This window comes from Bubalus bubalis, chromosome 18 (assembly GCF_019923935.1).
Source record: "Bubalus bubalis isolate 160015118507 breed Murrah chromosome 18, NDDB_SH_1, whole genome shotgun sequence".
NCBI classification, from domain to species: domain Eukaryota; kingdom Metazoa; phylum Chordata; class Mammalia; order Artiodactyla; family Bovidae; genus Bubalus; species Bubalus bubalis.
In genome coordinates this window covers 48,273,591-48,289,387 of record NC_059174.1, presented here as the reverse complement: position 1 = coordinate 48,289,387, position 15,797 = coordinate 48,273,591, and the positions used below count along the sequence as shown (strand labels likewise).

The following is a 15,797-nucleotide window of genomic DNA, read 5'->3' as shown; positions in this document are numbered from 1 at the left end:
GGGAGGTGGCCTGGCCGACTTGCCAGGGATGCTGGCCAGTTTCTCAGAGGTGCTGAACCATCCAGGGGTCTGTGGCTACAGGGACCATGCCAGAAGTGTCCAGCACTCCTGGGGCATGTAGAGGGTAGTTGGGGGTCACTGAGGGAACAAAAAGGATGCTGAGGCCTCTCCCCTGACCCTGGGATAAGTGGCACCTCACACCTAACCTTCCGCCTCAGTTCCCAGCCCTAGGTGGGGCGGGAAGCAGCCTGAACTCGGTGAAGCCAGAACCCACTCCTCCCCTTGGAGCCCCCATCTCCATACCTGGAACTGCTTCTGCAGCTCCTCCAACTGCAGCACTTCAAGTCATCCTAGGCTATTCTCACACCCACATCCCATCCTTCAGCAAACCCTGGCAGCTCCTCCTTCAAAATATTTCCAGGGGTCTCTGGTTGCCCAGTGGTTAAGAATCCACTTGCCAATGCAGAGGACACAAGTTCAATCCCTGGTCCGGGAAGATCCCACATGCCATGGAGCAACTAAGGCTGTACTCCACAGCTACTGAGCCCAAGCTCTGGAGCCCAAGAACTGCAACCACTGAGCCTGCATGCCTAGAACCTGTACTCTCTACAACCAGAGGAAGCCTGTATGCAGCAATGAGGACCCAGTGCAGCCAAAAATAAGTAAATCTTAAAAAAAAAAAAAATTCCCAAATCCTGCCTTTGCTGTCTCGTCCGCTGTCCTGTCCATCCTTATCTCCCATTTGGAGAATCGTAGCAGCCTCTTCTTGCTTTCTGTACCCCCACACAAAGCCAGAGGGACCCTGTGGGCAACTGCATCAGGTCATGTGCCTCCCTGCTCAGAGCCCTCCTGTGGCTCCATCTCCCCAGGAGGGAAGGACAAGTTGTCACCGGGGCCCCCAGGAACTGCCTCCCTCCTTCCCCTTCTGACGGCCTCTTCCCTGTTGTGCTCTGGCCAGCCCCCCAACCTGCCTGCCTGTTCGCTCAGACTCAGTCCCAATTCAGGCCTCTGCACTTGCTCGACTCTTTCCTATCCTAGCTGTTCTTCCCCTAAATCTTGTGAGATTGCCTGCATTTTATCCTTCAGGCCTTAGCCCAAATGTCACCTCCTCAGAGAGGGCTCCCCTGACCAGCCTGGCCAAAAACCCCAGGCTGTAGCTGCCGTGCTCCTGTGATGCGCCACAGCCATTTCCTCCTTGCCTTTTTTAAAAATATTTTTTGACTGTGTCGGGTCTTGGTTGCAGTGCGGAGGCTTCTCCCTAGGTGTGGTACGCAGGCTCCAGAGCACAAGGGCTCAGTTGCCCCATGGCATGTGGGATCTTAGTTCCCTGATCAGTAATCAAACCCACATCCCTTGCATTGGAACATTAGAAGGCAGATTTTTTTTTTTTTAATTCGGCAGCCTCTGGTCTTAGTTGCAGCATTGATCTTACTTTCGGCATGCAGGATCTTTCATCGTGGTGCGCGGATTCCCTAGCTGTGACCCAGGTGGACTTCAGAAGTTGCCTCGAAGGCTTGGTTGGCCCCGGGGCATGTGGGACTTAGTTCCCCGACCAGGGATTAAACCTGTGTCCCCTGCATTGCAAGGCGGATTCTTAACCGTTGGACCACCATGGAAGTCCCTCCTCCTTCCTTGAGTGTTGTCTGTCTTCCCCTCTTAAATGTCCACTCCAAGAGGCCAGGGAGGTTTGCCCGTAGCCTCATTCTCTGTTGTAACCCCAGTGTCTAGAAGAGGACTGGACATATAGTGTGTCCAAGAAAAATTACTGGGATGAAGGAGCTCGGGCCCGTGTAGTTCTCCATGCCAGGCACCGCCCAAGCTAATATGTATGTGCATCACTTTAATCTTTCCCATCAGCTGTGGAATAGGTTGTCACCAGCCCCGTTCCACAAGTGAGTTAACAGGTCTTGGATGAAGCAGTTGTCCCAGGGCTGCAGTGCTGGTAGCAGAGGAGCTGGGACTCAGGTGGGGTCCAGTTACAACTCTGAGGAAGTAGATTGATGAGACCTGCTTTCCAGAAGGCAAGGCGTTGCCTGAGGATGGTCTGTAAGTGGCTGCCTCTGCATTCAGAGCAGGTCCCACCTCCCAGCGGGGCCTTAAGCTCGTGCTAACATGTCCACTTCTTTGTGACCCTGTGGGCTATAGCCAGCTTCTGTCCATGGGATTCTCCAGGCAAGAATACTGAAGTGAGTAGCCATTCCCTTCTCCAGGGGATCTTCCTGACCCAGGGATTGAACCCGGGTGTCCTGCATTGCAGGCAGATTCTTTACTGTCTAAGCCACCAGGGAAGCCCCAGTCAGACCCTGTTTATGTGGGAAGGGAAGCCCTCACCCTCCAAGCAGGCATTCAGGGGCTGGAAGCTGGAGAGGAGGGTGCAGGGCAGTGGGCCCCCATGAATAATTGAGGGTCTCAGACAGGTGTCTCGCTGCCCCACAGCTGTTGCCCTGCCTCAGGTGGCAAGGGGGAGGCGGTGATATCACTTCCTCTCCTGTGGGGGCTACTCAACAGGGGAGGGCAGGTGCGGGTTATAAGGAGCTGCCACCCCAGCCACACAGCGCCAAGGACCCTGGTCTGGACGCCCCACCATGCAGCGCCAAGGGTCCACCATGCTGCTCTTGCTGTTGCTGCCTGCTCTGCTGGCACTGCTGCTGGGGGCTGGTGAGTGCCCGAGATCAGGGCAAAGAGCAGCCAGCTGGGGGAGCAGGGACTCAGGTGACCAGGGATGGGGACAGTGCACCCAGTGGGGCCAGACTAGAGCTTTCCTGACTGAGCTTCCAAGTAGAGCCAGTGCCCCTGGCAGGTGGCTGGGGGAGTGGACTTGTGGGTACCGGGACGACCTCGGAGCTGGAATCAGCACCAGGGACAGTGCCCGGGGTCTGAGCCCAGCACCCACCTCCTTCCCCCACAGCCACTGCGGCTCCCCTGGCACCCAGACCCTCCAAGGAGGAGGTAAGGACTGTGGCCCTTTCACCCCACCTCATCTCCCTGGGACCCCAGCCCCCTCCACCATCTCCATCTCCCAACCCTCCTACGCTCTCATTCTCCCTATCTGCCCTGCCCTCAATCTCCCCTCTGACCCTTCATCCTTCACCCCCAGCTGACGCGCTGTCTGGCAGAGGTGGTCACAGAAGTGCTGATGCTGGGCCAGGCAAGGCGAGGCCCCTGCCTGGCTCTCCTCCACAGAGGTAAGGGGGGCTCAGACCCCAGTTCCTCTTAGGAGCCCCCGCCCCACCAGGGGTCTGCCCAGGGCTACCTGGAGGCAGTGGCATCCCCTTCTGATCCCAAAGCCACTGTCTGGACTGGCACGGCACCGTTAAGCGTGTCCAGACTGAAGGAGCCTGGCCCACAGCCCCACCCTTGGGGCTCCCTGCAAGGGTACAGGATGGGGGCAGAGTGTCTCCCGGTACTGAGCCTCCTCTCCCAGGTCTGGGCTGTCACCTGGGGGACCTTGGGCAGCCCACCCCCCGGAACTCCTCTAGGTCTGTCTCCTGATTAGCTGCATAGAGAACATCCCCTCTTTCCATCAGAAATGTGTGAGACAGAGCCCTATGGCTGTCGGTCCACTGAAGAGAACGGCCTACTGCTTGGGGATTTTAAAAAGCCAGAGGCTGGGAAGATGAGGTCTAGTCAGGAGGTGAGGGACGAGGAAGAGGAGGAGGCAGCAGAAAGGACCGACAAGTCTGAGGTGCGGGAACAGGCTGTCCGTGAGCAGCTCCACAGCCGGCTCCACCAGGACCACGAAGAGGAGGAAGAAGAAAAGAAGAGGGGGCCCATGGAGACCTTGGAGGGCCTATGGAAGAAGCATCTGGAGGGCGGCAGGGGCCCCCAGAAGCGGGTGGCAGAGCAGGCCAGTGATGAGGAGATGGCCCAGTTCGAGGCAGAGGAGAAGGGAGTGCAGGTGCTGGGCGAGGGCCGCAGCCTGTGGCAGGGGGTCGAGGCGGGCGGAGAGAGACCTGAGGACCACCACCACTCCCGTCAGCCAGAAGCCGAGCCCCAGCAGGAGGAGAAGGAAGAGGCTTCAGACAGGCAGGTGAGTGGAGGCGGCAATGGGGGAGCAGGGTAGACCAGATGTCAGTGGACATCCTTCCAAGTAGTCACCAACAGCAACATCCACCATGAACAGGCTGACACAAGGAGTAGGTAGCAACACCTAAGCGGGGCCTTCACCTGACCAGGAGGGCTTCCACGCCTACTCCCCGTTCAGCAACCAAGAAGCCACCCTTATTGCTCAGAAGTGCCCGAGTTAGCTACCATTGCTAGTCTGTGACCAGTGTGCTGGCCCCGTGAAGAGTAGCGGCTGTGCCCGGCTCCCTGGGCCATAGGCGGGTGCCACTGGCGGGCCGTGGAAGGTACAGCTGCCACCACGACCAGCAGCACTGACAGAAAGGCCCTCACCTCGCAGGTGGGTCATGGCATCCAAGCTGAGTGCCTTTGCTAGTCCTCTGTCCGCCGCACTGGCTATGGCAGACACCGTGGGCCTCATCGCTGGCCATGTTAGCCCACGTGACTCTTCCAGGGTCAACCAGTGGGGTCACCATCGTAGTCCACAATGACCAGGGAGACCGCTGCGGTTGCCACTGTGTGAACGGACCTGGCCCACATTTGTGGACAACCACTGAGGTGGCCTGCCTTTGAAGGTGGGTGCTGAGACCCTGTTTCTGTTGCCGCCAGGGGCATGATGTGGAGCGGCTGGAGCACATGAGCAATGAGCTGAAGAAGGTGACGGAGATGCTGCGAGAGGAGCTCAGGAGGGGGGGCTGACCCCTGACCTCACATCCTCCTCCTCCCCCACACACCCTATACAGCTTAGTACTGCTGACCCCCAACCTGTCAACCCACCCTGCTCCCCAATGGGCAGGAGCGGGGAGAAGGGTGTGCCTTGAAACCAGGCCTGAGGGGCCAAGTCTGAGCTGGGTAGAGGGGCTGGGCTCCGCCTGACTCAGGACACAGCCCAGATGCCCTAACCCGCTCCAACCCCCGACCCCGAGTGAATAAAGCACAGAGAAAACCACCGAGGCTGATGGCATCGCACTTGATTTTAGAGGGACAGGGGCTCAGGAACGACCTGGAGGCCTGGGAAGGTGACCGCTGATCTAGTCACTGGTTGTCGGAACTGACATTTTATTAAATTGGAAACTATTAACAGTTAAGTCAGATGGGGTCATCAGGGAGCAGTTTTGACGCTGGGGTGGGAGGTAGCTGGTTGGGACTCCGGCCACTGTGGACTACGATGTCGTCGTATTCATCCTGGGGGCAGAGGGGCCAGGCAGAGGGGCTCAGGCAGCTGCCACCTTGCCCACTGCCCAAGTTCCCCCACCCACCGTGGGAACCGGGTGCTGCGTCGAAGCCCGAGGTCCCCGCTCCTAAGTCTAAATCCCAGCTCCTAGTTCTCTCGCCACCTCTCCCAAAGTCACCTGTGTTCTCCCGGCCCGCGGCCTCGCAAGTCCTTCAGCTGCCGCAGGGAGGTCTCCCCCTTTGCCCCACTTCTCTCTGCCTTTACCCAAATTCCTCAACCCCTGCCAGTCAGCGACAACCCCTGCCCACAGTCATGTCTCGCCGCCTGGGCTCTCCAAGGAAGCCCCTTCCCCGCTGGCTAAGGTCGTTCCCCACCACTGCCAGTGTTCGTATCACTGCTGCCCAAGGTCACCTTCCCGCAGCCTGCGTTCTCCCGCTCTTGCTCCCCGAAAAAAAATCTCCTGCAGCCATCCTCTGCTGCCTATCTTTACCAACCACTACAACCGAGGTCTTCTCTCTCTCTCTGCTTGAGTTCTGCCTCTGCCACTGCCTTCACTTCTCACCCACCGGTGCCCGAGCTCCCCCCACCACCCCTGTCCAGGTCTCCCCTGATACTGCCTGCACGGCTGCCTGAGCTCTCTAATCAGAGCAGCCCCAATGTCAGTGGGCCTCAGTGAGCTACATAATGTCTCCTCTCCCCCTTCCACCTGCCCGCTTTTACCCTGGCCCCCCAGCTGGGCTGCCCGCTCTCTCCTGACTCACGCCCTCATCCCCGCTTTCGCTGTCGCTGCTGCTGCTGCTGCTGCTGCTGCTGCAGGGGCCAGGCTTGTCCTCGTCCTCAGGCTCTGGGGCTCCGTGAGCACGGAGGAGGCGCGCGAGGATGGCGTTGGGCCGGAGCGTGGCACTGCCGAGTGGGGTGCGGCCACCATACATGCGGACGGCGGGGTCAGCACCGGCCTTCAGGAGAAGCTCCAGCACGTCAGCTGCTTGGGCCTCCACGGCCAAGTGCAGGGGGCTCCGGCCGCAGGTGGGCTCCTGAGGGGTGCAGCAGAGAGGTCACTGGGGTCCTGCCCCACTCGAGGACGACCCCCCACCCTGCCACATCTTCTCCGTAGGGCGGCTCACGGGTTTGTTGAGGTCAGCTCCTGCCTCCTGGAGCAGTCGGACCATCTCTGCGTCTTTGTGGATGACAGCCACGTGGAGTGGGGTGTGGCCTAGGGACAGAGTGACTGATGTCAGATGATGGAGGGGAGGACACTGGGCCCCCAATGCCACTATCTTCAGGGAAGGTTTTGTGACCTGAGGTTGATGGAGTTTGGGTCTGACTTCTGCATTCCTGGGTATATCAAAGAGGCCCTGTATCCCAAATCCCTAAGTCTCAGGTGATCTGGAACTTGCTGGCAGTGCCAATGCCTGGGCTGTGGGGTTGTCTGGAGGCTAGGGGTGAAGAGCCCAGGGGCTTCAGACAGGGGACCTGAGTCTTTGGTCTTACTTTACAAAGAATCAGGTCCCCAAATTCCTGGGTCCATGTCCTTGGGGGGTGAGGTGGGCCCTGAACCCTGGGTCCTCACCTTCCACCTGTGGTGGGGGTCTGATCCCAAGTATTGAATAGTTGGGCTTAGATATGGGGTAGCTAAGACTCCAATGCGAGGGCCCTGGGTAGACAGAATCTATTTTCCCATGAGGTCTGGCTGAAGACGGCTGTCCCTGAACCCCGATATCAGCCTCTGGGAACCTGAGTCGCCAGAGTTTCAGAGGGCCTGGCCTTTAAGTTCCCTTGTCCCAGGTGGGCTGGGGCCTGTGGTTCTCAATAACCTGGGGCTGAGCAGGCATCCTTGGTCCTGATGCCTGGGTCCCTTGAGTATTATTATTATTACTGGGATTATTTCCCAAGGAGCCAAGCTCTGCATCAGGAGAGCTGAGCCCAGAGCCAGCTGAACCCAGCTGCCCTCGCTCTTCTTGGGAGCCTGGGCCCTTCATGGTGACTGGGGACCCTCACCCTCATAGTCTTCAGCCTCCAGCTGCAGTTTCCAGTCCTCTTCACTCTCATCCTCTTCTTTCTCCACGTCAGGTTCAGAATACAGGGCAATAGGGGTGTGGTCGGTGTCAGGGGTATGGTCAGAGCCCTGAGCGAGGTAGGTTTTGGGGGCTCCCCTGGGGCGCTGGGGACGAGGCTGGAGCAGCACGCGAGCGCAGGCGTGGGCCCCCACGCGGCAGGCCAGGTGCAGCGCCGTGTGGCCTCCACGCTCCGCCACCAGCACACTGGAGCCTGCTGCATACAACTTCTCTACTGCGGACGCCTCCTCCAGGATGGCGGCCAGGTGCAGGGCCGTCTGCAGGAGCAGAAGGCAGGGATGAGGGGCCATACTGAGAATCCTGGGCCCCACGCCCTACGCTGTCCACGGGCGGCTCACCTGGCCCAAGTCATTCTGCAGGTCCAGGTACTCGGTACCAGCTGCAAAGCCTAGAAGGAAGTCCAGGAAGGGCTCATGCCGATGAATCACCGCCAAGTGCAGTGCCCTGAGGACGAGGACCAGGGTCAGAAGGCAGAGGCCAAGTATTCTTTTTACAGTTTGCTTGCTTTCATCTCCAAGGCAAACCATTCAATAGCACGGTAATCCAAGCCTATGCTCCAACCAGTAACACTGAAGAAGCTGAAGTCGAACGGTCCTATGAAGACCTACAAGACTTTCTAGAACTAACACCCAAAAAAGATATCCTTTTCATTATAGGGGACTGGAATGCAAAAGTAGGAAGTCAAGAAACACCTGGAGTAACAGGCACATTTGGCCTTGGAATACGGAATGAAGCAGGGCAAAGACTAATAGAGTTTTGCCAAGAAAATGCACTGGTCATAACAAACACCCTCTTCCAACAACACGAGAGAAGACTCTACACATAGACATCAGCAGATGGTCAACACCAAAATCAGATTGATTATATTCTTTGCAGCCAAAGATGGAGAAGCTCTATACAGTCAGCAAAAACAAGACCAGGAGCTGACTGTGGCTCAGATCATGAACTCCTTATTGCCAAATTCAGACTGAAATTGAAGAAAGGAGGGAAAACCACTAGACCATTCAGGTATGACCTAAATCAAATCCCTTATGATTATACAATGGAAGTGAGAAATAGATTTAAGGGACTAGATCTGATAGATAGAATGCCTGATGAACTATGGATGGAAGTTCATGACATTGTACAGGAGACAGGGATCAAGACCATCCCCATGGAAAAGAAATGCAAAAAAGCAAAATGGCTGTCTGAGGAGGCCTTACAAATAGCTGTGAAAAGAAGAGAAGCGAAAAGCAAAGGAGAAAAGAAAAGATATAAGCATCTGAATGCAGAATTCCAAAGAATAGCAAGGAGAGATAAGAAAGCCTTCTTCAGCGATCAATGCAAAGAAAGAGAGGAAAACAATAGAATGGGAAAAACTAGAGATCTCTTCAAGAATATTAGAGATGCCAAGGGAACATTTCATGCAAAGATGGGCTCAATAAAGGACAGAAATGGTATGGACCTAACAGAAGCAGAAGATATTAAGAACAGATGGCAAGAATACACAGAAGAACTGTACAGAAAAGATCTTCATGACCCAGATAATCACGATGGTGTGATCACTCACCTAAAGCCAGATATCCTGGAATGTGAAGTCAAGTGGGGCTTAGAAAGCATCACTATGAACAAAGCTAGTGGAGGTGATGGAATTCCAGTTGAGCTCTTTCAAATCCTGAAAGATGATGCTGTGAAAGTGCTGCACTCAGTATGCCAGCAAATTTGGAAAACTCAGCAGTGGCCACAGGACTGGAAAAGGTCAGTTTTCATTCCAATCCCAAAGAAAGGCAATGCCAAAGAATGCTCAAACTACTGCACAATTGCACTCATCTCACATGCTAGTAAAGTAATGCTCAAAATTCTCCAAGCCAGGCTTCAGCAATATGTGAACCGTGAACTTCCATATGTTCAAGCTGGTTTTAGAAAAGGCAGAGGAACCAGAGATCAAATTGCCAACATCTGCTGAATCATGGAAAAAGCAAGAGAGTTCCAGAAAAACATCTATTTCTGCTTTATTGACTATGCCAAAGCCTTTGTGTGGATCACATTAACTGGAAAATTCTGAACGAGATGGGAATACCAGACCACCTGACCTGCCTCTTGAGAAACCTGTATGCAGGTCAGGAAGCAACAGTTAGAACTGGACATGGAACAACAGACTGGTTCCACATAGGAAAAGGAGTACATCAAGGCTGTATATTGTCACCCTGCTTATTTAACTTCTATGCAGAGTACATCATGAGAAACGCTGGGCTGGAGGAAGCACAAGCTGGAATCAAGATTGCCGGCAGAAATATCAATAACCTCAGACATGCAGATGACACCACCCTTATGGCAGAAAGTGAAGAGGAACTAAAAAGCCTCTTGATGAAAGTGAAAGAGGAGAGTGAAAAAGTTGGCTTAAAGCTCAACATTCAGAAAACTAAGAGCATGGCATCTGGTCCCATCACTTCATGGGAAATAGATGGGGAAACAGTGGAAACAATGTCAGACTTCATTTTGGGGGGCTCCAAAAATCACTGCAGATGGTGATTGCAGCCGTGAAATTAAAAGACGCTTACTCCTTGGAAGGAAAGTTATGACCAACCAAGACAGCATATTGAAAAGCAGAGACATTACTTTGCCAACAAAGGTCCGTCTAGTCAAGCTTTGGTTTTTCCAGTGGTCATGTATGAATGTGAGTGTTGGACTGTGAAGAAAGCTGAGTGCCGAAGAATTGATGCTTTTGAACTGTGGTGTTGGAGAAGACTCTTGAGAGTCCCTTGGACTACAAGGAGGTCCAACCAGTCCATCCTAAAGGAGATCAGTCCTGGGTGTTCATTGGAAGGACTGATGCTAAAGCTGAAACTCCAATACTTTGGCCACCTCATGTGAAGAGTTGACTCACTGGAAAAGACCCTGATGCTGGGAGGGATTGCGGGCAGGAGGAGAAGGGGACGAGAGGATGAGATGGCTGGATGGCATCACAGACTCTATGGACATGAGTTTAGTAGACTCCAAGAGTTGGTGATGGACAGGGAGGCCTGGCGTGCTGCGATTCATAGGGTAGCAAAGAGTCGGACACGACTGAACAACTGAACTGAACTGAACTGGGTTTTGTTTTTTTGGTGGGTGGACGGGTTGTTTGTTTGTTTTCCTTCTTATGAGGACAAGCACTCTTGCATTCATTCCTTCAACAAACGTGGAGGACCCACTGTGCGAAGCATGATGACCCACAGCTCTAGAACCAGCTGTCAGGAATCTGGGAGGGTCAGGTCAGAGTTAATTCAGCAAATTTATTTAATCAATGTGTTTTTTTGTTTTGCTTTGGTTTGGTTTGGTATTTTTTGTTTCTTTGGTGTTTTATTTCATTTTTTGTTTTTGGCTGCACTGTGCGGCATATGGGATCTTAGGTCCCTAACCAGAGATGGAATCCTCGCCCCCTGCAATGGAAGCAAGGAGTCTTAACCACTGGACCACCAGGGAAGTCTCCAATGTTTACTAAGTAGGACTTCTACTCCCTCCCAAGAAGAAGTAACATGGACCAGGTTTCATGCCCATCTCAAATCGAACAAAAAGATCAGACACAGGGACTTCCCTGGTGGTCCAGCGGCTAAGACTCTGTGCTCCCAATGCAGGGGGCTCGGGTTCGATCGCTGATCAGGGAGCTAGATCCCACATGCTGCAACTAAGACCTGGTGCAGGCAAATAAATAAATATTTAAAAAAATAACAAAAAACACTACAGCACCTAAAATAAAAAATATGCTGGATGGCATTAACAACAGGTTACATGTTGCAGAAAATAGATTAGCAAACTTCAGGACTTCACAATAGCAACTGTCCAGAATGAAACAAAAAAACAAAGAGAAATATTTAAAAATGGAAAGAACATCAGTGAGCCACGGGATATATCTGTATATAAGCAGCCCGATATACCTGTAACTGAAGGAAGCATGGGGCTTCCCCAGTGGCTCAGCGGTAAAGAATCTGCCTGCCAATGCAGGAGTCGCAGGACACACAGGTTTGATCCCTGGGTCGGAAGGTCCCCTGGAGGAGGGCATGGCAACCCACTCCAGTGTTCTTGCCTGGAGAATCCCATGGACAGAGGAGCCTGGTGGGCTCTGGTCCATAGGGTCGCAAAGAGGCGGATACAGCGAAAGCGACTTCACACACACACACACACACACACCAGGGCCCAACATGGAAACTCTGTTCGAAACCAGCAATAAAGACAAATACCTTCAAAGCAGCTAGAGGAAAAGATACCTTAAGTACAGAGGAATAAAAATAAGCATGACGGCAGATTTCACAAAGGAAATAATGCAAGAGAACACAGCGGAGCCACTTCTTTAAAGTACTCAAAGACAGGCTGTCAACCTAGAATTCTTTAACTCAGCCAAAATATTTTTCAAAGACGGAGACAAAAATACATGCTTTCAACTACACAAAAGTTAACGGAACTCATCACTAGCCGACCCACATCACAAGAAACGTCCAACGAAACTTGTAAGCAAAAAGGAACATGACATCAAACAAAAATATGGAAAATGAAAGAATAAAGAACACTGAAAAGAGTCACTATATGGGTAAGTACATAAGATTTTTTCTTTCTCAATATGTAAATCTCCTATCTTTTGATAGGTCTTAAAAAGAAATGAGTGTTTAAGCAAAAATAACAACAACGTCTGAAGTTTAGAATACACGGATAAAGGAAGTCTATGACAGCAACACACTAAAGGCCAGGAAGAGACAAATGGAAACACACAATTCTAAGGTTCTTTTATGTTATGAGAAGGAGCACAACAGCACTTAAAGGTGGCACATAATAAAGCTAAAGTGGGGACTTCCCTGGTGGTCCAGTGGTTAAGAATCTGCCACGCAATGCAGGGGATGCAGGTTCGATCCCTGGTTAGGGAGCGTGTACTAAGCCCACAGGCCACTATATGCCCTAAAGCAGGAGTCAGCAAACCTTTTCTGTAAAGGGCCAGATAAATAATTCAGGCTTAGTGGATGCTATGGTCTGTCTATTAGTATTCAGCTCTGCTGTTAGGATACAATAGCAGCCATTGATATGTATTGATAAATGAATGGGCGGCATGGCTGGATTCTAACAGAACTTACTTTATGGAGTCTAAAATTTGGATTTCATGTAATTTTCACTTGCCATGAAACGTTCTTCTTTTGACTTTGCTCCAACCAGTTAACAATGTAAAAAACCATTCTTAGCTCACAGCCATACAAAAGCTGGCGGCTTGCGGGATTTTGCCTGGAGACCAGTTTGCCAACCTATCTTTCACAGCAACCACTAAAATAAAAAATAATGAGTAAAAGGTAACAAGCTGACAAAAGAAATGCAATGGAACAAAATTCGCTCATTCCAAAAGGCAGAAAAAAAAGGTAAACAAAGGAGAGATAAGCAGAAAACTAACAACGAGATGACAGACATAACCATATCAATAATTAATTAAATACAAATAGTCTAAACACTCCAATTGAAAGGTAGACACTGGACTTCCCTGGTGGTCTAGTGGTTAAGAATCCGCCTGCCAACGCACTGGCAGTCAGGGGGCATGGGTTTGATCCCTGGTCTGGGAAGATTCCAGGTGCTGTGGGGCAACTAACACCATATGCCACAACTGCCCGTGTGCTCTAGAGCCCGTGCTCCCCAATAAGAGAGACCAGCACTGTGCGAAGCCTGCACAGCACAGCTGAGAGCAAACCCCACTCGCAAAAGCCTGTGCGCAGCAACCAAGACCCAGTGCAGCCAAAAATAAACAGCTAAATAAACACAAATGTTAAAAAAGGGAGAAGCTGTCAGACTGGATAAAAAAGCAAAACCTAGGGTCTTCTCTGATGGTTCAGTGGTTAAGACATTGCACTTCCAATGCAGAGGGTCAGGGTTCAATCCCTGGTCAGGGAACAAGATCCCACATGCTGCAACTAGGAGCCCATGCAGCCAAATAAATTAAAAATAAACATTAAAAAAAGAAAAAAAAGCAAAACCTAACTATATGATGCCTACAAGCGACAGCTTTTCAAATAAATTTAAAACTAGGTTAAGAATGAAAAGATGGAAAAAGATATACCATGCTAACGCCTGTCAGTCAAAAGAAAGTCGGAGTTTTTTAAAATGAGAGTAGATTTCAGAGCAAGGAATATTACCCGGGATAGTGAAGATTATTTCACAGTGATAAAGAGGTCAGTTCAGGAAGAGGACACAATAAACCTAAAACATTTGCACCCCTTATAACAGACCATCCAATCACATGAAGGAAAACCTGATAAAACAACAAGGAAATCCACAATTATTATTGAAGATTTCAATATCCCACTCTCAATAACTGATAGATCAAATAGACAGAAATTACCAGCAAGGATATAGTAGACTTGAAAAAGAGAAGAACCAAAGAAACCAGCACAGGACTTACTGGTGGTCTAGTGCTAAAGAATCCACCTGCCAAGGGAACACAGGCTCAATCTTTAATCCGGGAAGACCCCACATGCCTCGGGGAAACTAAGCCAATGCGCAGCAACTACTGCGCCTGTGCCCTAGAGACACTGCTCCCCAACAAGAGAAGCCACCAAAACGAGAAGCCCTCACACCGCAACTAGAGGAGCCCCAGCTCACCGGAACTAGAGAAAGTCCATGGGCAGCAAGAAAGACGCAGCACAGCCAAAAATAAATAAATAAAAAGTTTTTGAAAAGAAATCTACACAACCTCTAACTGACACCTGGAGAACTACACTCAACGACAAGATAATGGACATTCTTTTCAACGGCACACACAATAGAATTTAACTAAAAACCAATAAAAGGAAGGTATTTGGAATATCTGGAAACTAAATAACATACTCCTAAATAATCCACCGCCCAAAGAAGAAATCAAAGGAGAAATTAGAAACTATCCTGAATTAAGTGCAAATGAAAGCACAGCACATTAGAATTGATGAGATACAGCTAAAGTACTACTTTGGGAAATTTACATGAAACCTATATTAGAAAAATAGGAAGGCCTCAAATCAATGACCTCAGCTTTCACCTTAAGAGACTGGAGAAAGAACAAAAATAAACTCAAAGTAAGCAGAAGAAAGTAAATAACGAAAGTCAAAACAGAGATAAACACAGCAGAAAGCAAAAAAAGAGAGAGAAAATAAATGAAACCACAGCTAGTTCTCTGAGAAGATCGGTGTTTCTTGAGTGCCTCCTATGGGTCAGGCAGTTCTGTCACTGGGGCTATAGCAGTAAACACAACACACAAAAACCCCAGGTACATTCCCTCAATTAGGTCTTTATGACGTTGTTCCTTCTACCTGGAATGTTCTCCCCAGATAATCTACTTGTCTCATTCTTTCCTGCTTTATTTTTCACCAAGGAAATTACTGTCTTCTGACAAACCATTTTTTTTTTTTCATTTTTCTGTTTCTTCTCTCTCTTTATTACTTCGTGTCTATACGGCTTTCTGTTTCTTTCTTTCCTTCTCTCTTTCTTTTTTGTTCCTCCCACCGTTCCTTTCGTCCTTTCTGTCAGTCTGTCTGCCCTTCCATTTACAGACCCCCACACTAGAATGTAAACTCCACAAGGCATAAGTTGTTGTACTTTCTTCACTGCCTTATCGCCAGCATCTACAACTGGGCCTGAAACGTTGTAGGTGCTAGATAAATAACTTGTTTAACAGACGAATCCTTGCTGTCACAGAGTTTACATTTTCTCTTTCAATGTAGGATTTGAAGATCAGTGCTCAGAAAGTGGGACCTTAGAGTCAAAAGCCAAATGTTAATTTTGGAAATCAAAATTTAAAGCTCCTAAATTAGGAGCTAAGGATCAAAGATCGTATTTGGAGGTGAGATGTCAGAAGGAGCCTGTGAGCTATAGTTTTAAGTTAGGTCACAGGACTGGGGTCAGGAAGCTCAAATTGAACTTTGAATGTGGAATCAATCAATGGATGTGAAACTCTGAGGACCAGAGTTTCAGAAAGGACGGGGTTATGATAAAAACTAGTTTGGAAACTGATTTTATCAAGGGTTAGACTTGGGGGTTAGAGGTCAGAGTAAGCATTAGAAGACAGATTTAGGATTAAGAGGTTGGAAAATCAGTATCAGGGACTAACAGGGAATCAGATGTGGGATCCTAAGGCTCGGTGGGGCAGGCTAAGGTTCACTCACGTGTCGCCATCCTCAGTGACGTAGCCGAAAACGAGGGGCGCCCACGACAGCCCCGGGCCCAGCTCCGCGCCTAGCCCAGGTCCTCCGGGGGCCGCCGCGTCCGGACCCAGAGAGCCCAGGCCGCTGTCGCACCATTCATCGGCGTCCGCAGCTTTCCCCAAACACGCGACCCCGGCCATAGCCCCCAAAGCCTCAGGGGACCCCAGCGGCTGCCCGCCAGTCGCTGGGCTCTGCCTGGAATTCTGGCGCTTCCGCCCTGCTGGGAATTCCCCAACACTCCCCCGGGACTCATCCAATCAGAGCCGGCTAAATAGTAAGCGCCCCGCCCTTATACTACACCATGACCAATCAGAGTATTCAGAT

General features: G+C 50.9%; 2 protein-coding genes and 1 non-coding gene across 4 annotated transcripts; 2 read left to right on the top strand and 1 right to left on the bottom strand.

Annotated features, from left to right (window-relative positions):
* Positions 1–120: 120 nt before the first annotated feature.
* Positions 121–5,011, top strand: CCER2 (coiled-coil glutamate rich protein 2). 2 transcript variants are annotated; one of them, XM_025269086.2, is made up of 5 exons: positions 121–662; positions 2,909–2,949; positions 3,098–3,185; positions 3,528–4,030; positions 4,672–5,011. In XM_025269086.2, the coding sequence occupies exons 1-5, from the start codon at positions 587–589 to the stop codon at positions 4,759–4,761; spliced, it is 798 nt and encodes a 265-aa protein (XP_025124871.1). In that variant the 5' UTR covers positions 121–586; the 3' UTR covers positions 4,762–5,011. The 2 variants fall into 2 exon arrangements, with proteins under 2 accessions (XP_025124871.1, XP_006068749.1); XM_006068687.4 differs by having other exon boundaries at positions 121–2,658.
* Positions 5,012–5,104: 93 nt separating this feature from the next.
* NFKBIB (NFKB inhibitor beta) lies at positions 5,105–15,716 on the bottom strand. Its single transcript, XM_006068688.4, has 6 exons — positions 15,435–15,716; positions 7,650–7,755; positions 7,235–7,568; positions 6,361–6,449; positions 5,998–6,270; positions 5,105–5,247 (listed from the first exon to the last, which is right to left on the bottom strand). The coding sequence occupies exons 1-6, from the start codon at positions 15,611–15,613 to the stop codon at positions 5,152–5,154; spliced, it is 1,077 nt and encodes a 358-aa protein (XP_006068750.4). The 5' UTR covers positions 15,614–15,716; the 3' UTR covers positions 5,105–5,151.
* Positions 13,119–13,191, top strand: TRNAG-UCC. The gene has a single exon. It is a non-coding gene; the product is annotated as a tRNA-Gly (tRNA).
* Positions 15,717–15,797: the final 81 nt, after the last annotated feature.

Excerpts from the sequence above, each read along its gene's own strand:
- CCER2 (XM_025269086.2), top strand. The coding sequence starts at position 587 with ATGCCTAGAACCTGTACTCTCTACAACCAGAGGAAGCCTGTATGCAGC. Across the intron at positions 2,950-3,097 it reads CCAGACCCTCCAAGGAGGAG|CTGACGCGCTGTCTGGCAGA; the intron begins GTAAGGACTGTG and ends CTTCACCCCCAG. Across the intron at positions 4,031-4,671 it reads AAGAGGCTTCAGACAGGCAG|GGGCATGATGTGGAGCGGCT; the intron begins GTGAGTGGAGGC and ends TGTTGCCGCCAG.
- NFKBIB (XM_006068688.4), bottom strand. The coding sequence starts at position 15,613 with ATGGCCGGGGTCGCGTGTTTGGGGAAAGCTGCGGACGCCGATGAATGG. Across the intron at positions 6,450-7,234 it reads GGAGGCTGAAGACTATGAGG|GCCACACCCCACTCCACGTG; the intron begins GTGAGGGTCCCC and ends CTCTGTCCCTAG. Across the intron at positions 6,271-6,360 it reads GAGCTGACCTCAACAAACCC|GAGCCCACCTGCGGCCGGAG; the intron begins GTGAGCCGCCCT and ends TGCACCCCTCAG.